Source organism: Musa acuminata, chromosome BXJ2-5 (genome assembly GCF_036884655.1).
Source record: "Musa acuminata AAA Group cultivar baxijiao chromosome BXJ2-5, Cavendish_Baxijiao_AAA, whole genome shotgun sequence".
In the NCBI taxonomy this organism is placed as follows: Eukaryota; Viridiplantae; Streptophyta; class Magnoliopsida; order Zingiberales; family Musaceae; genus Musa; species Musa acuminata.
This window is the reverse complement of record NC_088342.1, coordinates 6,893,370-6,920,977: the sequence shown is the minus strand read 5'-3', so window position 1 is coordinate 6,920,977 and position 27,608 is coordinate 6,893,370. Positions and strand designations below refer to the sequence as shown.

General features: G+C 40.7%; 3 protein-coding genes and 1 long non-coding RNA gene across 5 annotated transcripts; 1 reads left to right on the top strand and 3 right to left on the bottom strand.

Annotated features, from left to right (window-relative positions):
* Positions 1-784: 784 nt before the first annotated feature.
* On the bottom strand, positions 785-6,013 carry LOC103984694 (potassium channel KAT4). Its single transcript, XM_009402244.3, has 13 exons — positions 5,610-6,013; positions 5,259-5,474; positions 5,012-5,173; positions 4,792-4,849; positions 4,327-4,644; positions 4,011-4,250; positions 3,754-3,852; positions 3,641-3,673; positions 3,075-3,260; positions 2,806-2,880; positions 2,422-2,488; positions 1,907-2,065; positions 785-1,026 (listed from the first exon to the last, which is right to left on the bottom strand). Exons 1-13 carry the CDS (start codon positions 5,852-5,854, stop codon positions 923-925), a joined length of 1,962 nt encoding a protein of 653 aa, XP_009400519.2. The 5' UTR covers positions 5,855-6,013; the 3' UTR covers positions 785-922.
* A 1,636-nt stretch (positions 6,014-7,649) lies between these two features.
* LOC103984695 (uncharacterized) lies at positions 7,650-8,095 on the bottom strand. The gene is made up of 2 exons (XR_001978100.2): positions 7,938-8,095; positions 7,650-7,850 (listed from the first exon to the last, which is right to left on the bottom strand). It is a non-coding gene; the product is annotated as an uncharacterized LOC103984695 (long non-coding RNA).
* Positions 8,096-9,679: 1,584 nt separating this feature from the next.
* On the bottom strand, positions 9,680-11,701 carry LOC103984696 (light-harvesting complex-like protein OHP2, chloroplastic). The gene is made up of 2 exons (XM_009402246.3): positions 11,246-11,701; positions 9,680-10,024 (listed from the first exon to the last, which is right to left on the bottom strand). The coding sequence occupies exons 1-2, from the start codon at positions 11,617-11,619 to the stop codon at positions 9,910-9,912; spliced, it is 489 nt and encodes a 162-aa protein (XP_009400521.2). The 5' UTR covers positions 11,620-11,701; the 3' UTR covers positions 9,680-9,909.
* A 1,718-nt stretch (positions 11,702-13,419) lies between these two features.
* Positions 13,420-27,314, top strand: LOC103984697 (serine/threonine-protein kinase PBL34). Of its 2 annotated transcripts, XM_018826398.2 has the most exons (7): positions 13,439-13,575; positions 13,755-14,005; positions 22,016-22,353; positions 22,475-22,610; positions 24,855-24,991; positions 25,060-25,183; positions 26,554-27,217. In XM_018826398.2, the coding sequence occupies exons 2-7, from the start codon at positions 13,786-13,788 to the stop codon at positions 27,057-27,059; spliced, it is 1,461 nt and encodes a 486-aa protein (XP_018681943.2). In that variant the 5' UTR covers positions 13,439-13,575; positions 13,755-13,785; the 3' UTR covers positions 27,060-27,217. The 2 variants fall into 2 exon arrangements, with proteins under 2 accessions (XP_064964465.1, XP_018681943.2); XM_065108393.1 differs by having other exon boundaries at positions 13,420-14,005; positions 26,554-27,314.
* The last annotated feature ends 294 nt before the right edge of the window (positions 27,315-27,608 follow it).

Genomic DNA, 27,608 nt, shown 5'->3' with positions numbered 1-27,608 from the left:
AGGAAGATAAAGATAAAGATAAAGATGAAAGAGCGAGAGTGACAAGAGGATGTCGAACGGTGCAATACATTCATTATTTTCTCACGTTATACTTAATTATCATCAAATGTTGAAACTTCAATTTATGGTAATCTTTTCAAAATTTCAATAACTTTGACTAATTTATATTATACCATTAAGAAGATGATTCATCCATCAATGCATTTAGATGGGGCCCCAATCGATCACTGTGTGTGTGTTTAGATGGGGTCCAATTGATCAATATGATGATGATGATGATAATACTCATTATCATCATCATCATATTAGTATAATGGTGATGGTAAAGTGACGATGATGATAGTAATATATATTGGTATTGATAATGATAATTATAAGAATAGTGTTCGTAATAATAATGATAATACCAATGCAAAGATTAAAATCAAAATCAATACTATTATTATTATTATTACCACTATCAATATCATTATTATTATTATTATTATTATTATTATTATCATTATACTAGTATTATTATTATTACCAATACAAATATCAATACTCTTATCATTATCAATATAAATTGAAAGAAATATTAATTATATATATATATATATATATATATATATATGAATATCGACTTAGTTTAATATGTATTAATCGTGTTAGTCTTGACTAATTTGGCTTAAACTCATATAATTGAAGGTGTTTTTTTTTCTTTTTGATAATTTCTGTATTAATGCTTCTGTGTTCTAAGAGGAAGCTGGAATCATAACATCTCCATGCTAAATGCACTGTAACGTGAAAAATGAGTCCATCCATTGCTCGAGATCTAATATTCATCTTTTTCATGGGCAATTGCGAAAAAAAATTATATCCGATAATATATACATACACGCACACATTGCTGGCTGCAGGCTGTAGTTTGCTTATATCCGCTTCAACATATAAACAAGTGGTCGTCTTCTCTAATGGTGCATATCTCTTCAATTTCGGCTCCATCAGCTGCGACAACCCTCGTTGCTGCTATCTCAAATGTCCTCTCTGCGCATGAAACACGTTGTTAAGGAGGTCTCAATCGTTCTCTGTTGTTAGAGTGTATGTACAGGAGAATAACCAATTGTTTAGACCCATTTGACATAGATTGTCTTAAAAGAAGAAAAAAAAAATGAAACTGAGGTATGAATCATGCATGTCTGGATAACTGTTCTTAAATGGATTCTTAGTAAAGTATTTAAGACAACGAGCTAAGTGGTTGATCACATGAGTTTAGATTCAGGGATAGTCCTATTTGGAGAGTTCAGGATGTAGTCTAAGTTAAGCAGAAATGATATGATGATTAAGACATAATAATATTAATCTTTATCTTAGCAGCCTGCTGATGGAAACTATGAGATGTAGCATACTGCTTTGTTTGCTAGCTTCAACCTACTATTCTTGCAGGGATAAGGAGATTTCTTTGAAACAGAGTATCTCATAATCTATGATAAATAATGCCAAGCATAACCTATGTAGCAGTGAGTTCAGAAACATACTCCAAAGGAGCAGCAACTACCATAGTAATCCATCTATATCACACATCAAAAAAAATTTCCAAATTAATTAGCACCCCTAACTTGTATTTCCTCTTGATAATAGTTTTGAGACTTCTCTGTGTAGCAAAATTGTTGCTGGTTGTGTATTATACAATTCCTTTTACACCTTGATACAAATGTTCTTTGTGGCATTGGCAATTTGGTTATGCTATTTAGGCCACTGATGTTTCAGGTTACCTCATTCCTGATTAGAGTAGATGGAAACATTTCGATGTCTATCAATTTTAATAACTTAAAAATAGTTCTTTGAGTGGTTGCTCTAAGTTTTTACCATAGGCAACAAGAGAAAACTTTGTGGCATTCATTTGTGGATTATTAGATTCCCATACCTGCTAGTTTCAATAGCTCTTCCATTGAATCAGGTAAAAAGATGAGTTTTCCTGCAGCATGCCTTTCCGGTTTGTTTGTTGCATCAGGATGATGTCCATGAATTGTCACTCTCTTGGCTAAATCACATGAAGCTGGACCCATAGCTGCGGCTGGTGGTCCTGCAAGAGTAAAGCATCTCTCATTCAATTTTTTGGTACTTTGCTTTTCTTAACATAATTACTAGATATAACCTAATTATATGTTTTTGAAAGAAGCTGTTCTAATGCATGGAATGTCACATTGTGTCCCAATTTCACTTTCTTGAACTCTTTATCTAGTATTTTGACGAATAGGATAAATGCACACATATCAATAATAAACAGTTTATGGTGCATAAAATTCTGATAGAATTGACCTTCCTCTTACATTCTAATTCTTTGAAGACATAATTGTACAGACCTACTGTGAATACCAGATGTCAAAACTTTTATGTTTCTTTTTCACATGTGCTTAATCTATGTGGAGAGAAAATTACCTTCTACACCAGCATCATTTGGCATCGATGATTCAAGATCTTGTGATTCCTCCAAGGGCTCTTCATGCTGCCCATAAACATCATAATCATAATTCCCGAAGACAACCATGTGAATTTACTAATATGAAAAGGGAGCGGTGTGCTGTAAAAGAAAAAAAAATTTAGCTATCTACTTAGTTCTTGTTTGATTACTGCAAAGATCAAGATTAGGCAAAAGTGCTGAATATGTAGGCATTTTATACTGACTGATACGTTCTGCTTACAGTTGGAGCTGCTGTTAGGTGGATTTACATGACATATTCCCTTTGCAGTTTCCAGAGAGAACTTTTGTTTCTCTGGCCAACATAATTATTGATGTTTCTTCCAGTATAAGAGAAGATGTACCTCATTCATTTGCTTAAGCAACTCTGGCACAAAGGGTACTTCCTCAATCAAGTCTTTGCTGAGCTCCTTGAGGAACTGCAAAAAGATGGAGTAGAAGTTACAAAAGATGGAGATTCTCAAGTTGAAATTAATTCAGGCATTCTTTTGTTCTTAACAATCATCATTATATGAGAGAACATGAATGGATAATGATAAAGATGGATCCTCCTTATCGATAGTGTTCTTTGTTTTACACCTAAAGCTTTCATATCCAAGTTTTAGCTGCAAACCTGGATGTAATTGGAGAAGACTATTTTCCCATCCTCACTATATGGCTGTACAATTTGCATAAAATGGCGATGGCTTATCCGTACAACCTGCGAAAGCCTCTTGCTTCGAACTGTAAATGGCTGTGGGATGTTGAAGATTACTCCAATTTCCCCAGCCACATCTGCAGGACCTAATGTTGACAGAAACTAAACTCCACCTTACATCAGTAAACATTCAGTCTTATAAACATCAGAAAACAGGAAACATGTGCAGTACATCACTGGAATTTATTTGCTTAAGATTGAAGATACAAAACATTCGAGTTTTTGTACAAAATGCATAAGTACTCTGTTACATATTCTTCTCCAATATAATCTATGTAGAAAGTCTGTTGAGTTTGTGATTGCTAACATAGAATATATCTTATTTATCTATAGTCTAAAATCTTATCTTTTGTATCACATTGTCGTTTATTAATGGAATGCCTAAAGTGAGCATATCAGCAAGCATGTATCAGGCACTGGTGGTGGGATCTATATTTCTCTGCGCTACAAAGATTTGTTGCTTAGAGTTATCAGTCGTGTACCTTTTCCGATCCATTCTTAGTCGTCAAGACATCCTGCATGATTCAAGTAAGGAAGAATCAGAAGAGGGGAAGGACTTAAGATGTTTGATAGAGTGTAGGCGTTGCAGCCATACCACTGCTCCAGAGACAATGATGTAGAGATCCGTGGGGATCTCGTTCTCTATAATGATATCCACTTTAGGAGGGAAGTACTCTGCTTGCATCTCCGAAACCTGTCGGAAAACATCATTTATATCAGGTGAACAAGGATGTGTTGTTCTTGTAGTTCCTTCACCATGTTTTCGCTCTTTTGTTACTGTGTTTAGTGTTCGATCAAGTTCACCGTCAATCATATTTGATATCAGGTATTGGACGAAATGAAGAGAGTTACCAGCTGAACTATGAACTCCTTTGAGACCCCTTTGAACAGGTAGGTTCCCTCGACCGTGCGTTGGAAGAGATGCTGAGCAATGGTGGATCTGATCGCCTTGGGCAGGTCCGCAATCACTTCCTCTTGCTGCAACTCCATCGTCTTGAACTTGAGCTGCAGGTGCGCCATCATCTGCTCTCTCAGGCCATCCGACAGCCGGTGCTTGCTCGCGAAGCGCGAGACCTTTTGTATGGTGTCCCTCTGCAAGCAATCAAAAAGAGCTTCGTATATAGATCATGTTACCGACCGTGGAGGATGCAGAGGCGGCGGCAAATACCATGAGGAAGGTGCGGGTGGCGGCGTGGACGATGAGATTGGTCATGTTGCCGATGAGGTAGGCGGTGAGGCCGATGTTGAAGAGCATGAGGAATATCGTGAACACCTTCTCCCCGGTGTTCCACGCATGCAAGTCTCCGTAGCCGACGGTGGTGAGGGTGGTGATGGACCAGTACATGGCGTAGGTGTAGCCCAGCCATATGCTTCTCTCCTCGAAGTCCGGCACCAGGCTGCCAATCCACGTGTGATCTTTCACTCGGTAGTGGATGGCCATCCAGTAATAGACGCAAGCCGCCGAGTGTACCGCAAACAATGTCACCTGCGGCAACCCAATCCAATCGACTTTGGTCAATTTTGACCGACGAGTCGCAGTCAAATGATTTAATTTCTTGCCAAACTAATGCATGAGATTTCATGAACATGCATGCGCAGGAGGCCAAACAGCTGCGTTACGATTCGTGCTTACACAGATGAGCTTCACGTATCTTGTCCAGAAGTAGCTGAACCTGATGTCTTTCTCCAGCCTGAAAGATTTGAACTTCTCTGTAACTTTCGATGATGAGACGAAATAGTACATATGCATGTGTTTCATTTGCCATGACAGAGGCGAACATAAAGCAATGATTGTAGGTTGGAAGAGACAAGTTGACTATAGTCATACATGGAGGTGTCGGTCGAGACCTTACCTTGCGAACAGCTTGCTTGCCCGCCTGAGTCGCCACAACCGGAGCAGATTCACAATTCCGAATACAGTGCCGCCGTTTCTTTTACCGGTGAGGACGCGGTATATGATCTGAAATGGTACGGTGGATGCTACATCCATCACAAACCATGGCCTCGTCAGGTATCTGCACCACACAAGAACACGAAATATATTACTTTGGTTTGGAGATGGAGCTTGAAGATTAGGAGGATTAAATCTCATGTACGCACCGCTTTGCTATCTTTCTCCGGTCGTCGACAAGGAGGTACGTGGAACTGTTGAAGTAGGCGACGAAGAAGGAGATGACGATGTCGATCGCGAAGAACACGTCGACGACGAGGTCGAAGATGAGGAGCGAGCCCGAGCCCACCTGCTGAAACGCTAGCTCGAACGGCGACGCCCAGGCCGAGTAGAAGACCAGCACCATCAGAAACATCTGCCACCACCTGTTTCCGAGAATTGAGATTAACGCCACGGGCAAGACATCGAGGCATTGGCAACACAAAGAAATCCATGAAACTAATGGTCGATTTCTATGCGTTACAGAGATTGCACTGTTAGGAGGGAGTCATCCTCTTCACCTGTATCTTGGATCATAAGGTGCAATAACATATTTCTTGATGGCAGGATAGTTGCCGTCGATGCCCGCTCCAAAGGCAGGAAGGAGACTGCTTGAAAGCGCAGCGAAGCTCTTAATCTGGCCACTTGACCCTCCCCTTCTCAACCATGACGGCTGCTTCTGCTTCTTCCTCTCGTCGTCCACCACGGCAGCTTCGACTTTGCCGTTCCCCTCCTCGTCGGTCACGGCTTCAACTCTGTTGCTCATCTTCTGGTGCAACAGCTGATGGTTCTATCTCCAACCGGATTGAAGGGATGCAGGATCGAGTCTACGGAGGATCACATACATCTACAACACCAATACTGCATCGACATTCTGATCTCCATCCGCAGCATGCGATGCAATATTTATGAGAAGTATCTGACCATGCTTCTTAAAAAAGAATAAAGAGAGGTAGAATTCTGATAATGTTAAAGCTTTCTGCACGCTTAAGTTGTTTATTTTAAGGTGAATTATTGCAGGAAAAGTCAACTGCTACTCGTCACCACCTCCTCCTCCGCTAATGCTTATGGTCCACAATGCCAATCATCTTAAAGAAATGGGTTTCCAAAGTCCATGAAATAGATCTGGCACAAGGCAACAACCCAGCGTCTTAAATGAGGGTGGAACAGATCTAGATGATGCCCAGGAATTCAATGTTAAATTACGACCGACAAACTGGACTCTTAATCCCCAGTGCACATCAAATGGAAGAAAGATACAGGGAGATATGTCAGCTTCTAGTTCTGCTGCTTCCCTTGAATTGTTGTTTCTGGCTATTGTGTTGGTGGACTTGCTACCTAAACCCATGAATGGGTAACGAAGGCAAATGGAAAATGAATTCGTGCTGATATGTACAGGAGGCTGTCGGAAGGAGATGAGGTTGCATGCATGTGGACAAGAAAACCTTTTCTTTTCCCTTTCTCAGGAATTATGGGGCTCGACATACCATGTGGATGATCTCATTATCATTGATCACGTCTTTAATAGTTCTGCTAAATGTACGATTTGATGTCAATCTACCTGTCAAGAGAAGACGACTTCTTTTTTCTTTGACCAAAATGTTAATCCGAAAGTAATTGCACTCACATAACTATTTCAGTGCATAGATAATGAGTAACATTTCAACCTTTGTTCTGAACTCATAGATTACACCTCTGACATAAAGTCTCATCCGAAGAACCTTCTTGGAAAAGACATCTCATTTGGAAAGAAGAAGAACTGTCTGTTGTTTCCTTTCTTACAAAAGGAAAACAACACATGAGAGTAGCAGGTGAGAGTTTTATATGCATGAAAAAGCACACGTAGATAAGGCCGGCGGCAGAAAGACCTGTTGGAGTTTGAATGAATCAATCAGCTTAGCAGTCAACAAGTCATATTTCCACAGTTGTTGTCAAATCTTTGTGATGCAAATCAGCATCTCAACTTTCTTTTAAGAATGAATGAATCTATTTGAGATACCGAAAATTCTTAACTCGGTTGGTTGATGTCATGATCTGATCTGTATTAATCGTATCATAATCGCAGTATTATCTGTTTTGCGTTGGTTGTGTCCATGTTATATATCCTCATTGCGAGCATTTGACTAACTTCTCCGAGGCTCTACATGGATTAAAAGGATACTATATCCTTCGTGATCAAAGATGATTTAGTGACGAGCATTGTGCTTATTGCTTGTATTTGAGAAAGCTATCCAAGCATAGTTTTCACTCACGAGTAGATATGTTAGTAAGCAGATTCTTCACGTCGATCTACTTTGCAAGCCATTCAAGTGCGCAATCGATGGACCATGCTGCAGTCACGTGGAGAGTGTGAGTGCTTCCATACACAGGCCATCTCATCGGAGAGGGAGAACATTCCATTTGCTTCCAAGGAACCTCTTGGATCTATTCGTTCTTCATCTTTTCCTCACTCATGGAGGGTGGAGACGAGGAACCAAGCAGTCTTCCGAAAACAATGCTAATTTTCCGCTTCTTTCAGAGTTCTCTCATCAATAAGCTATAATGAACTGATCACTGGAAAATATATCTTCTGCGCATGCAGTACTTGATTATTAGTGAGAGAAGAATTACAATGTTTTCTTGTACTCTACATTGTTGAGGCAAATAGTATGTATCAGAAACAGAGATCCATGTGAGGCAGGACGGTGGTCAATGTACAAGATAGGTAACAAGAAGGGCCACAAGTATCAGCACATAAGCTATCCCTTGATCGATGGCTTTACCTGCACAAGAAGGGCCACAGTATTAGCGATTGGGAAAACACAGTACACGAGAGGCATGAACACAATGATTGTGGTGCTTGTGTTCACCGTCAATTCTCTTGGCTGTGGTACTGTCAGCAGGTGAGGCCATGACTCCCTGACTCAAAAGAGGATGGAAGAGCACTGCAATCAAGACGTAGGCCAGAACTAGAGCTCTCATCTTCGATGCACATGCCATCTCTTCTGTAGTCACCAACTCTCGGATGTTGCCGCCAATGAGAGAGAGAGAGAGAGAGAGAGATGGGAAGCCATTCCTGCATGCGTGGTTATTTATAGTGGATCGTGAAGCCTCTGCGAGTCTTAAAGTGATTGAAACATTGGTGTGAGACCATAACGTGAGATTTCAGGCCTGCCCACAGAGTTTGACTGCATGATACTGTAAGAAGACCACGAGGGTGGCAAAACTCAACGCGATCCAGCAACGTACGTTTCACGTAGCAGCGTACAAGCACGACATGTTGGTTTCTGGTGTTCTTGGAATGGTCTTGGAACGAGTCAAGAGTCAACAGAGAGCAGCGCTGTGAGAGCAGAGGTCTTCAAACACGCATCCAGGAAAGCGAAATAGGAGACGACTTGTTGAATCTGGACTCGTACTCAGCACGAAAATTACAAGTAAACAAAACAGGTTGGGAGTTTGAATCGTCATGAGGCTGTTCTTCACACAATATACTTGTTTTTGCTCTTGTTTACATGGAAAACATGCATGCGACTGACTAAACTTTTTTGTTTCTGGAGTAATTGATTGCACCAACCATGAAACAAGAAGCCCCAATCCAAATGAAGATCTGAATCTGAATGCTTCATAGATCAGAGTATTAGATTTGTTATGCAGCAAAAGAGCTCCACGGGTTGAGTGTCAGGATGTCCGAGTGCTCTGAGATATCACTGCAGAAGCGAAAAGCACAAAGGAATCTCAAGTCTTGAAGCAGCAGCATAAACACGCCACTATTTCTCTGTTTCCTTCGAATGGATACATAAACGTATTAACCAGTTTTTGTACTGTGTATGAAGAGCAGATCTTATGGGACCAATCGACAGGTGTGCTCCAGCAAATGAAGAGCAGATCTTAAGATTAGATATGTCTGCAGTAGGATCTTCTCCAGAACAGGATCTAATACTAAAATTAAACCAAAACCATCATCTTTTCTACTTCTGTTCTCTGTTTTTTTAGAATTTAAGTTCTTTATAATGGTACTAATTACAAACGACCATCATTTTTTTTTAATTCTCTGTCTCCTTCTAATTTCATGATTGATAACCGCAGTTACGTCTTCAACCTAAAATATTACTGCAATTTTGATGTTCTTTCACATATCCATCCATCTGATCTAGAAGACTAGAACTGTGATGGCAAAGCTTGGTCATGCTAGCTCAAGCTTATGAGCTACTTACTGTTATATTTATGCTCTTTTTCTAACAGAAAACTTCTGATTTGATCAACATTGATGGCATCAATTTACTTCCTAGCAGGCGATGACTTCAAAATTTGATCTTTTTCTGATTTTTCTTCTTTAATCAACATTAGCATTTCTTCAACACAGACTATAATCCAACATGACAGTTTTATCTACTAATGCGAAGTCCGGTGAAATTATTTATAGCTGGACCAAACTATTTGCAGTTGCCCATAATGAATCTTTTCTCTAATTACTTTCTCATTATATTCTTCAACTATGATATGATGCTCTCCATTTGACTAGGTTACGGAAGACGAAATAAAATTAAGTTACCATATCGGATGCAGAAAGTTAACAGAAAGAAAAAACTCAACACTACCTTGCAATAACAAATGCAGAAGTAGCCATTGTCCACTGTAAGTACTAAGCATTGATGGAAAACCAAACGAAATAGTTCTTCCATACAAATCAACAAAACCTAAAACCTTTTACATGCTTATACTTCTTCGAGAGAAGGAACATGCAGTATGTGAGAGTGAAAGAAAATACAGATTTATCGCATTCGCCCAAATGAAGAAGAATGCTGGACTTATTCAACTTACACAGAACTGGATCATGATGTGTCATTCCAAGTCCACAATTCCAAAATTGGATAGAAGGATCTTCAGCTGTTGAACGAAACTTGCGCCCGTTGCATACTCTGTTAGCAGCCCTACGGCAAATCCAAACATAGCCCATCTGCAAAATCACCAAACAACATCCAGCAAAAGTGAATGCTTGCTAATCAGTATCGGTAGGTGGCCGAAGACCACTCGTGAAACAAACAAGTTGAGCAAATGGTGATATTTGGGTATCCAACATTCTCCGGGACAAACAATTCTCGTTCTAGCCAGTGAAGAAGTTACTGAGGTACCAGGAATTCAATTATTGGCTAACGATGAGGAGCAACATGCGAGAAAATACTAGCAAGCAACAAAAATTGAGGATGAGAATACCTGATTGATGTCTGAACTTTCCTGTGCACAAACATTTCTATTTTATCAGTTTATAGTTAATATGACAGTGTTTTCAAGGGGAAAAAGGAAAAATTAACAGAAAAAGGCCTAAAACCTTTTATGTTGTACTTTAATGTTTGATGTGAATCTAAATAAATAATGAATACCATAGTTTTCCATTGGAAGCATAGTACACCTATGCATATGTATGGAGGCCAAATATAACACGCATAAGTTCAATCATTCTGTAACCACACTGTTCTCCTATCACGATCTCTAAAAAATCGTAACCTCTTGCATTATCTTATACATACTTTCTCATCTTTTTCTTCTTAATCTTTACTCCAACAGAAGCTTTAATCAGCTCAAATTCGTATTCTGATCTTTCTTGTTTTCATTTTCTCTTCAGTAAAAGATGTGCACATGATGTTGCTGGGAGATGGAACCCCTGATACTGAGAAAAGCCACCTAGATGCCCCCAGTCATCCAACTACCTGGACAAGGCCATATCGATCTATTATCTAACTGATGCAATTAATCTAATCACCCATATACCAGCAGTTCTTACCGAGGCAATCTCCCAATATCCAGTCGGATTAGGACTCCATAGAACTAAACTTATCAAAGATTGATGTTCATAAATTTCTGAAGCACTTTCCTTTCTCAATTTTACTTGAACCCACATATCAGCCATCTTGGTTTAAGAACAAACCTCTATCTTGGGTATTAGTCTCAAGTTTACATCTTAATGACATACATTACAATGAAACAGATAATTCAGATAGCTGATCGAAACATTTCTCGCATTCTAGCTGAAACAAATTCGACAACAAATGGGAAAATTTTGAATGACTCTAATTTATCAGCACCGACGCAGAAGAAACTTTAATTTTCTTTATCAGATAATAAAATTGAAGGAAATAATTCAACAACTGAAAGTTTGGATGAATCAATTCATTAGCACCTGCCATTGCTGATCTCATTCTTGCCCAAGAAACCAAAGAAGGGGCCTTGGTTTGCCTCCTCAAGCTTCTTCTGCTTGAAGTAGTCCTGCAGCTCCTTTGCCACCTTCCTCTGATACTCCAAAGTCACCACCATCTCTTTGGTGGCCGCAGCCGCAGCCGCCGCCAGCTCCACTGGCTTCGGAGACTGAGCTGAGGTGGAAGTGGGTGGAGAAAGTGGTGGCGGAGGAGGGGAGAGAGAAGGAGCTGCAGGTCTCCTCAAAGGGCCATCAGCTCCGGAACACCTAACGATGGCAGATGGCCTCAAAGCCACTCTACGAGAAGGGTGAGGAGAGATTCTGATCCTGATGGAAGGAATTGTGGTAGCTACAGACATCTTCTTGCGCTCTCTGTATCTCTCCTGTGTGTTCCTTTTCCTCTTTTGGCCTTAAAAGTTGGATTTGTGTGGAAGAGAGAGAAAAAAACTAAATCAGAATATAGATAAAGTGCTAAATCCTGAGGATAAGAAGTAGCCAAGTCTTCTGCTGGGAGATCTCAAGAACGAGGCTGATGTGTCCAATTCATGTTGGCTGATGTATTTATTATACTCCATCAAAGTTCTTCCTCTATCACTTATTGCAAAGATTTGAATTGATTTACATAAATCAATATTTTTAAAATAGTAATTTAGATTTATCAAATCAGTAAATTTATTATCTTATCGGATCATATCGTACCATAATAAATATGAACATGATACTAATGATAAAAACAAAGATGAATGATCCTTCCTACATATTTATATAATCTATCTTCGTATCGAGATTCGAAATCTATTCTAACATTATATTATCAATCATATATTCATCAAAATTTTATAAATTAATAAAAAATATTTTATTTATTTATATCATCATCCTTTCTTATAAGTTAATTTATTAAAATATTTTTAATTTTATTTTCGTTCTACATTAATATTAGTTAGTCAAGCAAAGAGCTATAGAAGGAACTCATCACATCAACTGAAGTTTTGATTGACACTCAATAATTAAACAAAACATTAATTACAGTAAAAAAAACATAAAAGAAAACACAGTGAATTTTTGGCACTGTACTCTATCATTTTATTTATGAAACACTAAAAGAAAACATAAAAAAAATTGTTTCCCTTCCATAATAATCATTATTCACGAATATACTACTATACATTAGCTGTAGTAATGGAAATGTTCATATGAATCACATCAATGAGTTTTAGAATGACAGGCACTTCATGGACCTCAGCACAGCCACAAGAAGAACCCAAAGAAATCTGTTCTTCTCAGCATGGTGAAGTATGAAAGGTGCCAAAGATGTGCCAATCTCTTGTCCATTCAAAGACACAACTGGACTCTCCTTTTCTCTCTCTCTCTCTCTGTCCTCACACCATTATCTTTAAGCATAAAAGAAATTCCAAAGATCAACCAGTCAAATAGAGCAGTATAAATTGATCTTTCATAACTCATAAGACATTAGATTACTAATATTATTTTTACCCTTTATGAAAGATTTTAAGATAGTTTTAATCTTAGTGATTGATCCAATCTAGCAATATAATCCTATCATCTCAAAATATGATCCACAGGTTTAGACAAACTGGGACCTCATATCCTCATCTCCAATAATTGCTCACCCCTTCTCAACATCCAATCTCTTCTTATTGATTTATTATATGTATCTATCTCTCCCCTCACCCTAAGCCAGCTTTTGATAGAGAGATCATTAGCAATTTAAAGAAAACAAAACAAAATAAAAAAACAAGGAAAAGTCACATCCTTACAAATTTGATTCAAATTGTAAGTTTGACTCAGTTTTGATTAAGATAGAAGAGACATCTCATTTTTCAAGCTGGATTATATTGACTATAATTTTGAGTGGGATCAATTAAAAGAATAAAATAGGCAAAAAAAAAAAGATCAATATTTTAAAAGAATATGATGTGAATAAGAGGGATAAAAAACATTACAAAATTAGAAAGAAAAAGGTTAATAATTCTTTTATAATTTTTTTAAATGAAATATATAATAATTATTTTTTTTTTTCAAAAAGCTTATCAGTTGCTTTCTTTTTTATCTTCCGTTCTTTATAATTCTCGCCGCTGCCCGCTCTGCCCGTCATCTCTCTGTCTCTCGTTCTTCTCGCCGCTGCCCGCCCTGCCCGCCCCTTTCCCTTTCCTCCTGTCTCTCCACCTCCCCCCTTCACTCTTCTCTACTTCTCTTTCTCACTCCCTTCGATTAGGGCTCCCGAGGCGACCTCCCCGTCTCTGCCGCCGTTTGCCCCCCTTGTTTCTCCTCTCGGTTCTTGCTTCTCCAGGGTTTCCATCTCACTATCCTTCTCCAATTCCTTTTTCTTTTTATTTCCCTTGCTGCTGCTTGGCGTTTCTTGTTCCTTTTTTTTGTGTGATTTTTCCGGGCACAAGGAGGAAACTATTTCTTTTTTTTTTTCGGTTTTTTCCTTTGAATTTGTTGGCGTCCGTGGATCTTTGGGGCGCAGATGGGGTTTTGAAGCGTTTGGTGTCTTCGAAATGGTGTTGGGGCCCGAGGAGGCAAAGCTGGCCGCGTGGGAGGGTTCGAAAGAGGGGATTGAGAAGAATAAGAGGAGAAAGAAGATCAGGGGTGGCGGCAACAACAACACCAAGGGGGAGGAGACGACGGGGTGCTGGATGAAGTTCCGGTTGATGGGGGGTTGCGTCCCTTCCAGAGCCAAGGTGGATAATTCCATCAGCAGCGCCACCACTCATTGCGGTAATTCCTAGCCCTGCTTCTCCCTTCTTATCTTTCAATTCGGTCTTGCTTGATGCTCGCAGTGGTTTCTATTTGTGTCCCAACTATGTATCCCAGATGCCTGATGCTCATAGCGGTAAATAAGACCTCTGTTACTCTGGTGCCACTCAAACTTCTCTATTATTAAGACAGGTGCTTATCTTTTGGCAATTATTGTCGGTAATGATTCGTTCATAGACAAAATTTGTGAAAGCATTGTTGTTCCTTGATATTATACTTGCCTATATTATAGGACTCTTGATGGGTTGATTCAATGTTGCGTATTTTCGTATTTATATGCTTAGATATGATGCTTGTTGTTTGGTTATTATTTCTTTAATGATAATCAGTCCCTGGAACATAAACGTGGAAGAAATGATTGTTTTCGTGCCCAATTGGTCCAAAATAAGATGGCACAAGGTCTAAGGAATAAATTAGCTCTGATAATTGCCGTCTGATTTTGGAAATTCCACATCTTCCAACTCTAGTTGTTTCTCTGTGGTTAAGAATGCCCTTTGGCATGCATGCTATTATAAGAGTTGTGCAGAGATGGAAGGTGGAAGCCTTTTGATTTCATTTCCTCATGTACTGTAAATTCAGATGTCGGATGCAGTTTTCCTAGGATTATTTGAGAAGCGATGGGAATATAGGAGAATTTGCAGAACCTTTAGTGCAAAGAGGGCATATTAGAGAAAAATTAAGAGCAAGGGAAAGATATTTACAAGCCATTTTGGAACTCATCATAATTAACTGATCTTTAGCTTGACTACAAACTTGTGGTGAGTGGTTTCTCTTTCTTGCCAGCTATTCTTTGCAGTAAATGTCTTGACTTATATATAGTAGCAGATCCCACATTCTGATGTTTTTGGTTAGTGAGTAAATGAAGAAGATCTTGAGTTAATCTTAATATTCTTTCTTTATTCGCACGAGGCAGGTAAGTTGACAAGAATTGACCATCACAAACATTATTGGCTAAGTGGAAATTTTGAAGAAAATATGTGCTCTGTTGTCACGGATTTAGCTGGTTTTGCCTAAGTCGTGCGGCACCCTTGTGTGTCCGTTCGCAAAGGTCAGCCTCCCCGAAGCCTCCCATTGTCCCTTAGGACCAACAAAAGAGAGAACGGGTTAGAGAAAACGCCTCAATCGGGATCCACAAGCAAACATCTCCGAAAAACACTTCATAGACAATGCAAATTACAAACAGACTTTACAAGCTCTGAACAGTTGCACAACAAAGGGTAAAATGGTCCATTACAGACCGAAAATCTCTCGCACGTGTCCACATGACACAACATTTATTTACAAGTCTAAAGAGGCCACCAACCCAACTAAAATGAGACTATTAAGCCTTCGGCCATCCCTCTATATGCTGTACAAAGCATGAACATACCAAAAGACACGGACATACATAAGTATTACATCAAACATCCTGTTTAGAAGTTTGTCCGTGACATTCTCCCTCACTTATTCCTTCGACGTCCTCGTTGAAGCCTTTGTCGACATTGCAACTCCTCGCCTTTGTTGAGTCTTCAATCTTCTGCTCCAGCTACAATGCGCCTCTTGGCTCCTAGCTGCTCTCCGCTGCTGTTTTTGAGTAGTCGAACCTTTGATCCGCCATGCTGCTTGAACTCACCAATGACTCTGACTCTGGTGTGGGGTTGGATGAGTTGTGTTGATCATTGTTGATTCCTGCGGATCCCCCAGATGAAGGAAAAGACCATCCTTACTGCGTCAATCTCTCAAATTCCTCATGCTGCTTGAACTGGGTGGATGCTTGTTGGAGCTTTAACGAGCATCGTCTCGCAAACTTCTGAAGTTTTGGGTCCTTCCTCCACAAAATTTGCTCATTGACTCTTCTTTCACTTAGTTGTCACATCCAAGTAGGTTCGCATCACTTCCGCTTTCGATTGACATTTCGTTGGGAAATGAAGCGGACAATCTACTCTCAGTAATACTGATCACCGTTGGTGAGGATTTGACAACTATTGTCTTCCATTATCTTCGAAGGGTCTTTGAACATATGCAGAGCTCCTCTGCTGGATAGATAAGAGAATTGGGGTACTCGGTTTCGCCCATTCTCTTAAGAGTTGAGAAGGCAAAGGTTACTTGACTTCGCTCGCCTCCTCGAGGTTGTACTCCATGCATCGAGCTAGTTACTGGCCTTCGCCTGCTCTTTGCTCACACTTCTGAAGCACTTGAAGTGTTTGCACTCCTTGCGTTGAGTTAGCTACTGTGATTCACCTTCTCAATGCCATCGAACTTCTGGAATGCAGGAAGTTTTCACCCCAACTTGGAGTAGTTCTCTCATAGGTTTGGTCGCTTTTGGGATTGTACCGTCTTCTCCATCAACCATGCCGCCTACTCCCCTGAGTAGCAAAGGTACAGTACCGTGTACTGCCTGCTTCGTTCCTTGGTTATGCACTCTTGCATGACCCGAAGTCCTTCACTTTCGGCTATCTTGATGAGAAACTCATTGACACCGGTCTTACGAAGTTCCTTGGCCTCTGCCCTTCAGTCTTGTCTCGGTACTTGGAGATTGCCTCTGCATGCTCCACCTCCTCGGTCTCTTTCACGACAAAGCTGTCACGGACTTAGCTGGTTTTGCCTAAGTCGTGCGGCACCCTTGCGTGTCCGTCTGCAAAGGTCAGCCTCCCATTGTCCCTTAGGACCCAAGAAAGAGAGAGAACGGGTTAGAGAAAATGCCTCAATCGAGATCCACAAGCAAACATCTTCGAAAAACACTTCATAGACAATGCAATATACAAACAAACTTTACAAGCTCTGAACAGTTGCACAACAAAGGGTAAAATGGTCCATTACAGACCAAAAATCTCTCGCACGTGTCCACATGACACAACCTTTATTTACAAGCCTAAAGAGGCCACCAACCCAACTAAAAGGGGACTATTAAGCCTTCGGCCGTCCCTCTACATGCTGTACAAGGCATGAACATGCCAAAAGACACGGACATACATAAGTATTACATCAAACATCTTGTTTAGAAGTTTGTCCGTGACAAAGCGCTCTCCCTCCATGAGAGCAAGGGATCAATGACTTTCACGGAAGTCCCGCCTTTGCGGTACCATGGCGCTGCCATGCCCATGGCACTACTCTCCGTCGCCTCGCGTCTGTATCCCTTTTCTTCACAATCAGTAGATATGCCTCTGTGGCACTCCTCTGAGTCCACCTCCATTCTAACTGATGCTTGATTTTGGGTAGCTAAGTCCCTCTGGACTCGTCGTCGCTTTCTCGCCCCTTTCGACCCCCTGCTTCAATACCTCTGTGTTCTCCAAGCAGTCCGTTTGGTCGATGGAAAGACAGACTGCAACTCCCATGCATGGCCTCTGCCATCACGTTGTAGGGTTTGCACCGATTCTGTTCTCCTTAGCTTCCTTGGTAGCAACGTTCGCTTACTCGGCCTTGTCCTCTGACTTGTCGGGTTCCCTTAAGCGAATATGAGCTCTGGAGCAGTCCAACTCTCCAGTTGCTTCAATCATACCTCTGTATGATCAAGTCCCTCCCATGGAACTCACTGGTACTTGCATTCGAACTTTTTCCTTGATGGAACACAACCCCCCTATGCTGATGACCAAGGCTTTCAGCCGATGCAAAATTCGATGCACGCACGGAAGACCATGCAAGATGCACGCACGGAAGACCAGCCTCTGCGGTACTTGTTGACACCGGTCTTATGAAGTTTCTTGGCCTCTGCCCTTCAGTCTTGTCTCAGTACTTGGAGATTGCCTCTGCATACTCCACCTCCTCGGCCCCTTTCACGACCAAGCGCTCTCCCTCCATGAGAGCAAGGGATCAATGACTTGCACGGAAGTCCCGCCTCTGCGGTACCATGGCGCTGCCATGCCCATGGCCCTACTATCCATCGCCTAGCATCTGTATCCCTTTTCTGCATGATCAGTAGAAATGTCTCTATGGCACTCCTCTGAGTCCACCTCCATTCCGACTGATGCTTGATTTTGGGTAGCTAAGTCCCTCTGGACTCGTCGTCGCTTCCTCGCCCCTTTCGACCCCCTGCTTCAACACCTCTGTGTTCTCCAAGTAGTCTGTTTGGTCGATGGAAAGACAGACTGCAACTCCCATACATGGCCTCTGCCATCATGTTGTAGAGTTTGCATCGATTATGTTCTCCTTAGCTTCCTTGGTAGCAACGTTCGCTTACTCGACCTTGTCCTCTGACTTGTCGGGCTCCCTTAAGCGAATATGAGCTTTGGAGCAGTCCAACTCTCCAGTTGCTTCGATCATACCTCTGCATGATCAAGTCCCTCCCATGGAACTCACTGGTACTTACATTCGAACTTTTTCCTTGATGGAACACAACCCCCCTATGCTGATGACCAAGGCTTTCATCCGATGCAAAATTCGATACACGCACGGAAGACCAGCCTCTGCGGTACCATGGCCTTCACTCCTTGAATCCATAGCCCTTTTTGCCGTCGTGTTGTTCACCGAAGTGGAGTTTCCAGTAGCTCCCGATCATACCTCCGTATGATCTAGTCCCTCACGGGACTATGTCGTGTGTATCGCATTGCCACGAACTGTTCCACCACGATCCGCTGCACCATGTCGCCTCCTGGTGACATCTCCATTGCATTCTGATCCTTGTGGAATAAACTCGAATTGTGAACCCTCCATGTGTGGCCTCTGCTAATACATCGCAGGGTCTCTTCCACCTTCGATTTTGTTCGCTCCTTTGGCAATCGACCTTCATCCACCCACTCTTGGGTCACCCCTAGATGAAGCACCGCTCTAGGACAGTCCGTTGCCTAGTAGCTCCCGAAGTCCACCGACTTCACTGTAATTTGCGCACCATTGTCTGGATCCTGGGCCTCTGCCCCTACCAGCACAATCTCTGCTGCGCACCGCTTCCTTCATGGTAACTTGAATGGCAACACTATGGCATATTCTTCAAGAGTACCCATCTTTGAGTCCTCTTGCCCCGTGCTAAGGCCTTCTGAACCCAATTTCGCCTCCGTAAATTGAGTCGCCTTAGTTCCTCCATCAAATGCTTCTCCGAGATAAGGTGCATGTGGTGCATGTGCCCAGAAGCTCCCTTCATCTTCGGCACCATGCAAGATGAGTCCGCTCCATCAGAATGAAGGACCCATGGAACAACATGATCCTACTCTTGCCTCTGCAAGAGTTCATGTCCTTGACCTCTGTCTAAGGAAAGTACTGTGCCTCTGTTCCATGTTCCAACTTCTATGCTGGCTCCTTTCATGTGGCTTGGGTACTTCGCCAAGTTACACCCAAGTTACTCCGCTCCTCGTTTTTGCATTGAGTCGATGGTGGCCCTCGCGCCCACCATTCCACGGGTCAGCCCTCCCTTGAGTCCGATCTCCAAATCGACTCCGAGTGTGCCTTCATTTGTGTTGCTTTGGGTCGCTCCCCCACTTGATCTCGCAATGCATCCCCCAATGCATTCTCTCGAGCGAGATCATGCGACGACTCCTCGCCGCTTGCTTGGTCCATTGAGCTTCGTGGAGTTGTTGTTTGTTGAGGTACTCCTCCTCAACATGTGCGGTCCGTCGCACATGATTCTCCCTCTGGAGAGTCGGGACTTATCCCTCCTGGATAACTGTCTCGTTGGAGCAACATCTCTCTTCGTTTCGGAGACCACCATCCCCTTGGACTACTCCGATCTGCTGAACAAACTGTGCATTGTTCTGCCTCCTGCAAACGCACTTGCTAGATTGCGACTCCACGTCAATATAGCCCCCGCTGCACCACTCAAGGCCTAGCAACATGCTGAACTCATTGCACACTTCAGCCTTCTACGGACGTATCCTTCACATGCCGAAGAGAAAGTTTCAATGCTCCATGGCACCGAGTTTCGGTCGCCTTGGGATGTCCGCGAACATTCCATCGTCCGCATACAAGCCCATGCATGAGTACCGAATTCTTTGAGTTAGCAATTCTCCTTACCTTTGTGAGCTTTGCACAACTCTTTCGATCGGTGAGCAACTCATTCCACCTTGCATGGTCTCATCCTTTACCAAGCGCCTCGCTTGCCTTGAGCACCATCAAGTATAGTTGTCAACGTTGAGCCATAGCTCAAACTCAACCATCCCAACCTTTGTGCGCTCCGCATTCTTCCAAGCTTGTCTGTTCTCGTGGTGCCTCTTGCGCGAAGGGTTGGCCATTCCTCTGAATGTCAATCTCAGATGCTCGCTCCTCCGAGCAACTCCTTTTCCCTACATCTCCATGCCTGTTTTCCCCCAAACGGTTGCGCGTGTGCTGACTGCCCTCAACGTAGCCCCGCTAGGTCCCCCACATTTTGCGTGCTAAGTGTTTCTATGAGTGCTTGTCCCGCTCTGATACCATCTGTCACGGACTTAGCTGGTTTTGCCTAAGTCGTGCGGCACCCTTGCGTGTCCGTCCGCAAAGGTCAGCCTCCCCGAAGTCTCCCATTGTCCCTTAGGACAAACAAAAGAGAGAACGGGTTAGAGAAAACGCCTCAATCGGGATCCACAAGCAAACATTTCCGAAAAACACTTCATAGACAATGCAAATTACAAACAGACTTTACAAGCTCTGAACAGTTGCACAACAAAGGGTAAAATGGTCCATTACAGACCGAAAATCTCTTGCACGTGTCCACATGACACAACATTTATTTACAAGCCTAAAGAGGCCACCAACCCAACTAAAATGAGACTATTAAGCCTTCGGCCATCCCTCTATATGCTGTACAAAGTATGAACATACCAAAAGACACGGACATACATAAGTATTACATCAAACATCCTGTTTAGAAGTTTGTCCGTGACATTGTGTTGGTTTCTTGAGATTGTCATCATGGTTTAGTCGATAACTGTGATGCATATTCTTAGTTGATATTTTTTTATGAGATTTTCTGGATTTTCTCAAATAATATATCTATAAAACCTGGAACATACTGTGACCTTTTATACCACCCAAATATTATCGTCGTCTTCGGATGGACCTGACTGACTAATGATAAATGATGATTTGGTGTTTAGTCTACTTGTTGTTAGTGACTTTTAGGAGCTTTGGATTTATTAAATCAATACAATGTAAGTATATTTCTTTTACCTTTATTTGAAGAATATTTATTATCACAGTTCACTTGTCTCTGGCATCTTTGATTTTCTAGTTTTCTAGTCAGGCATTTTTCTTTAATGTTTTCCAATCAGATGCTGTATGAATCTTCTTGCTCACTTATGAATGAACTTGGGCAAGAGAGATTTTCATGTGAGACTATTGCAGTTTCTTGTTGGTGGATTGTGAACTCCGTAGAGTAGCCTATTGGTGGTACATTGACGAGCAATTCTTAATAGTCTATCTTTGTAAAATTTACTTGCACTCTAGGAATTGGTTGACATGAACATTAACCTTATGATTTTGTAGGGCCAGCTTTGACACCAATGAAATCATTGTTCCAATGCTACTTCAGTGATCGGGGTAAAATTGCTCCTCTATAGCTTGGATGTTAGGGTTTGAATCACAAAAACAAGCTCAGCTTGTACTGATAAGACAGTGTATAATACTCCTTCCTGAACTCTATTGGACAGAAACCTTGTGCAAAGGGCTATTCTCTTACCAAGCTCCATTTCCTAATTGCTTCTAAGAGATTTTAACTAGTCCTTTATATCATGTAAGGTAGATTGAATAAAGGCTTCTGCCAATGTGGAGTGTGGGTAGGGTGAATGCAAAAGCCTTTACAAGCCGAGATTGCTCCTGTCTCTTGAACCTTTGACACTTATCCAACATTTATATAACTGGTTACCGCATAGGTCTTCTGGTTAGCTCAGATTATAACGTGGAAAAGCGGAGTTTTGACATCAAGTACATTCTTTTTATCCTAAAACTTGCTTTATATGCAGAAATCTGTCATAATTGTTGCTTGTCTGCTTATAAATAGTTGTTTATTTGGCATTTTTTCTTCTTTTCTCTGAAGAAAGTTATTATCTTAATGCTATTCATCATTTTGTGTTCTTGTGCATGGACTTGCAGAAAGTAAGTCAACAAATGACGGTAGCAGGGACCAACCAGTTGCACCACTAGCATCTGGTTCTACCACCGGTAGCAATGCTGAAAGTAATTCATCTGCTTCTAAAGTCGGGGAGGAGCTAAAGGTTTCATCCCAGTTGCGGAAGTTCACCTTCAGTGATCTCAAGTCTGCCACAAGAAACTTTAGACCTGAAAGCCTTCTTGGAGAGGGAGGATTTGGCTGTGTATTTAAAGGATGGATCGAGGAGAATGGAACTGCTCCTGTGAAGCCTGGTACAGGACTTACTGTTGCTGTCAAAACTCTTAACCATGATGGACTTCAAGGGCACAGAGAGTGGCTGGTACACTGTTATTAAACTGCTAGTTTTGAGTTATTTGAAGAGAAAAAGAAGCATCTATTCTTTCCCATGTGTCCTTTAGATATGCAAATTTGTGATTGATTTTTTTGTTCATTACCTTCAGGCTGAAGTTAATTATCTTGGTGAACTTCAACATCCAAATTTGGTAAAGTTGATTGGATATTGCATTGAAGACGATCAAAGATTGCTAGTGTATGAGTTTATGCCTCGTGGAAGTTTGGAAAATCATCTTTTCAGAAGTATGTATCTCACCATGCCTTAGATCTTTTATTATTTTTCCAAGGATCCAATTCCAACAGGATCGTGTGTTAGGTCCATTTTTTCTCTTTTGTTAAATCATATTAAGTATTTCTTCAACCTGGTTGGAATGTTTACCAGAGAACACTATTTATTGAAACTTTTTGCGTTTTTATAATTTATATTATCATTATATCTTTCACCGCCCATATATAACATATGATTATAACAACTTAGAAATTGAGTACTGTAGCACATGACATTTAAACATTAGGCTCAACCATCATAGTGCGTCTATTTTTGTGTGTATCATAAGCCTTAGTATTAACTGAGGCATGCTACTTGACATGGTCTAGAAAAAGAAGAATTATGCAGGCAGCTGGGGCACCACATGGGACATAGTGATAAGTGCACATCTAGGCCCATATGTGGACTGTCTCAAAAAGAATAATGACTGTCAAAATTCACATAATTAATTGGAAGTTTTTAAGAAAAAATTAAAAAAGAGTAATAATAATACTAAGAATCTTTGATAGTGTTGAACATAATGTTAATTCATAAGTGATACTTGAAAATGATCACAAGGTGAAGATAAGCTATTGTAAAAACCTATCCATTAATCATCATATGATGAGAGAGAGGGAGAGGGAGGGGATATGAAGTATTAGGCTAATAGGAAGGGTGTTAATAGGCCCTTGTACCTGATGATCTGTCATGAGTTCTGACTGTTGTTCCGCAGCAAAATTTCATGTAGGCCTATATGCGGACTGTTTCAACAAAGATATAGTTATAACACTTAAAAATTAAATAATAAAATTGAAGTATTTAAGAAAAAAATAAAATAAGAAAAATAATAGTAAGAATCTATAGTAGTACTGAAGTAATGTTCATTTATAATTGATAACTCAATTAATACTCTGAAACGAGGTGAGAAGAGATAGAGCTGCTGAAAGAATTAGGCTAAGAGGAAGGGCATCAACGGACCCCAGCACCTGATAATTGATTACATATCCAGACCAATTTTTTATGTGCAGCATATTGAACAAAATTTATTCAGTTGTTGGTTTAAGTACGGATCCTTTCTTTCATTGGCTTATTGGGTTTGGACTACATAGATCTGTGCCTAAAACTTGATAATTGGTTTATGGTATGCCACATGATATATTCATATTCTACTTTTGCATACAAAACATACCTATCTGATTATTCCTTGTAACCTAAGGAAGAATTTTATGTCACTTGAGTAGCAAAAACTGATTATATCTCTGCAATGTAAATAGATATTTTGATCGTGTGTTTGTCTCTCCAATATACATAGATATTATAACAATAGTTTGACCAATTTGGACAAATTGGTGGTGGTCTGTTGATCTATTCTTGAAATACCATGAACAAGGTGTCTTGAGTACCAATGAAACATCTCACATGTTCCCTATTTAAATGTGGGCTTTCATCTCTTATCCCCTGTAGGTTCCAAATTTGGAGACAATACTTCATCTTTTCATCAGATTTTGGGCTACCCAATGTGGTAACTTTTATTTGAGACCTAGTTTGGTGCTAGTTTGTTATTTGCGAAACCTTTCCTTCAAGCATAAGCTCATTATAGTCTTCTTTTTTTTCCCAGCATAAGCTTGTTACTGTGACAAACCCCATGAGTGTTGGGAAAATAGTCAGTTCTTGCATAAATTAACAAAACCCAAAAGTATTAATGTGATATTAGATTTCCTTTGGCTAACACTAATTGATGCTTTCTTCCTAGTCCTCCATTTCGAAAAGATTTTTCTAAATCATTTTTTCATGAAAATTTTGAATTAATTTTAGAATCTGTTTTGGTTGTTTTTTCATTTGTTGCCTGACCCCTGCAACTTAGTCTGTCTCTCTCAACATGTTACGACACTCTTGTGGTGCAAGATGCAATGAAATTCATATGTGCGGTTAATTACTGTTAATTAGTCTTTTTGATCTACAAGCTGTTGTCATAATTATAATGGATCCTGAGTCTCTCATCCTTGCTTTTTTTTTTAAATTATTGTTGCTATGACTTAGTTAATTTCCCTTGGTCCAATTTTCCTGCTGAGTTACCTTGCTCATTTACCTTTTTTCACTTTCTTCATCTAGTCTCATGGAAATCTGCAGTTCATTTTTTTTGCATTTTGCATGCTAAGCTGCTACTTTTTACTTGTTTATATGTTGAACTTGAAGCATTATGTTGTAGATTTTCCTATTGCTAACCTTGTCTGCAACAGGAGCCCTTCCTCTACCGTGGTCCATCAGGATGAAAATTGCACTCGGTGCAGCAAAGGGTCTTGCTTTTCTTCATGAGGAGGCTGAAAGACCAGTGATCTATCGTGACTTCAAATCATCTAATGTTCTGTTAGATGTGGTAGGTAACAAATGCTATATATATATATTTTATTTGTATCGAGTTATTTCTCAAATTCCAGCGTCCAGGATTACAATGCCAAGCTCTCAGATTTTGGGCTTGCTAAAGATGCTCCTGATGGTGATAAAACTCATGTGTCTACCCGAGTGATGGGTACATATGGATATGCAGCTCCAGAATATGTTATGACAGGTCATTACATCATTGAGCTACTTCTCCTTGTAAATGCAAATCTTAGACATTATATTTAGCTGCTTTATTTGCATATTAGATGATTGGTTATGTTTGAATTTTGAATTGTTCCATGGCTAATTGCTGCAACTTGATGCTGTCTTTATTTTCTTTGCTCTTGTTTATTGAATTTTGTTTAAATTTTCTGACCTGTGTTTAAAATATTATGTCACCTTGATTGGACACTGTCAGATTTTGGTTAATTGGGGGTCTCTACTATTTAGTAAATGTATGGTCGGTCAATATTCTGGTCTCTACTGTGTAGGCAGTATCCTCATTTCATAATATCATATGATTTGTATGCTGCATTTTCATTGCTTGAAATATATTTTGGCTTCCATTTAATTTCGTGTAAATGAAAACAATCTCTTGGAAGGTAAAGGAGTTCTTTCAATGAAAAAATGGATTGTTTCAGTGTGCTCTTGCTGACCTCTAATCACTTGTGTTCTTTTTCTAATCTAGTTTGAAATATCTTATTGGAGATCTGCCAAGTGGTTGAATATTTTTGCACGTGAGACTTTACAAAGTATTTATTGCCTGTAGCTTGCTATTTTACTCAAGATGCTTTTGATGGTTTAGAGCAAGAAAAATTGATGCGACTTCCATTAGCGTCGGCAGACATCACATAAATGAAGCATATATGGACTTCTGGGGCTGAGTGTGCAGATATTGATTGGACCATAAAAATGGTTGTGAATATTCATGTAGTTCATCAATGTATCATCATCTCCTTTCTGGAAATTAATTTTTGGAGATCTTACTGAAGGATATTGTCCTAGTATCAAGAAGTCTGAATTTGATCTCATTATGGATTTAGAGATACCTATGTAGTGTCAGTTGTGTTTAGCAGGTCCTGAACTCAATATTATATCTGTTCTCATTTGCTGCCATCTTACTATATAACTGGGCTGGTTGCAAGTTGATTTTACATTTTCTTGGTTTCTATAACTAACAGCCACAGTTCTCTGTCTATGTGTAGTCAACCATCTAAGCATCATATGTTTAATAATACTGGGAAGCTTTCATCAGCAAAACCATCAAATCTTCATATTTTATGATTAGAATAGAGGATGACCACTTTTTACTTGGTTTTCTTATGTTCTGGAAAATGATTCTCAAATGCATTCGCCTGGAGGCTGTAGATGTTCATATCATTTCACACTTGTAGGTGCATGCTATGTTTTCAGTTGCTCTACTTGTTTAAATAATATGTCTTCCCTATATGTACGAGTCTTCACTGTTTTGGTGCCTGAGTAGCCTGCATCCGAAATTTTTGCTAACATTCTGGATCTTATCATCGGCTGTCCTTTTTTTTTTTTTTTTGTTTATAGGGCATTTGACTTCAAAGAGCGATGTATACAGCTATGGAGTGGTGCTGCTTGAGATGATGACAGGCCGAAGGTCCATGGATAAGAATCGGCCTAATGGAGAGCACAACCTTGTGGAGTGGGCACGTCCCAACCTCAGAGAAAGGCGTCGCTTTTACAGGCTTATAGATCCTCGTTTGGAAGGCAACTTCTCCATCAAAGGTGCCCAGAAAGCATCCCAGCTTGCACATGCATGCCTCAGTCGGGATCCCAAAGCAAGGCCACTCATGAGTGAGGTTGTGGAAGTCCTCAAACCACTTATCAATCTTAAAGACATGGCGAGCTCTTCCTACTTCTTCCAGACCATGCAAACCGAACGTACAATGGCTCATTCCAACAGCGTCGGTGCTAGAAACGGAATGAAGCCGCAGGGTTCCTTTGGAAGGAATGGCCAGCTGCCCACGAGGAGCCTTTCACACGGTGCACATGCTTCTCCGTACCACCAGTCACCAAAGCCCAATGCTAGATAACCATGTGCAGATCAATCGTCATATTCTCAAAGTATCAACAGGTTGGCAGCTGGTGATGCTAAGGGCCGTGGTGGTGGTGCAAGTGTTGCATCCGGTGAGAGTCTGATGGAGGCTGCTGTGGATAGAAGTTTATGAGGGTTTCCTATCGGTATTCCCACTGTTTTCTGCGAGTTATCTGAAAAATAACTGATGAATATTTAGTCGGTGCGTCGTTCAAGTATTTATCATTATTGTTATATAGTTAAATTGACTTGAGATGAGCAAGGCTTGACAGGGTAAGTCCAATGGTCTGGAATGGTGAGTGGGTTCTTCCCGTTGGGTTTCTTGCTTCCCGTTCCTGACTCCTGTTTGTAATTGTGTCCAGCTTGCAGTATACAACCTGTGCATGAAAAATCCCATTTTGCAACATCGAAGGCCAACACCCGCAGGAACACCATATTGTAGATTAATTCTATTCACTATAGCATGTTTTCTCCCGATTCATTGAAGGTACTGATACTTCGTCTCCCCTTCTCGCCCAAGCAAACCCACACGGTTGCAGGGGAGCTG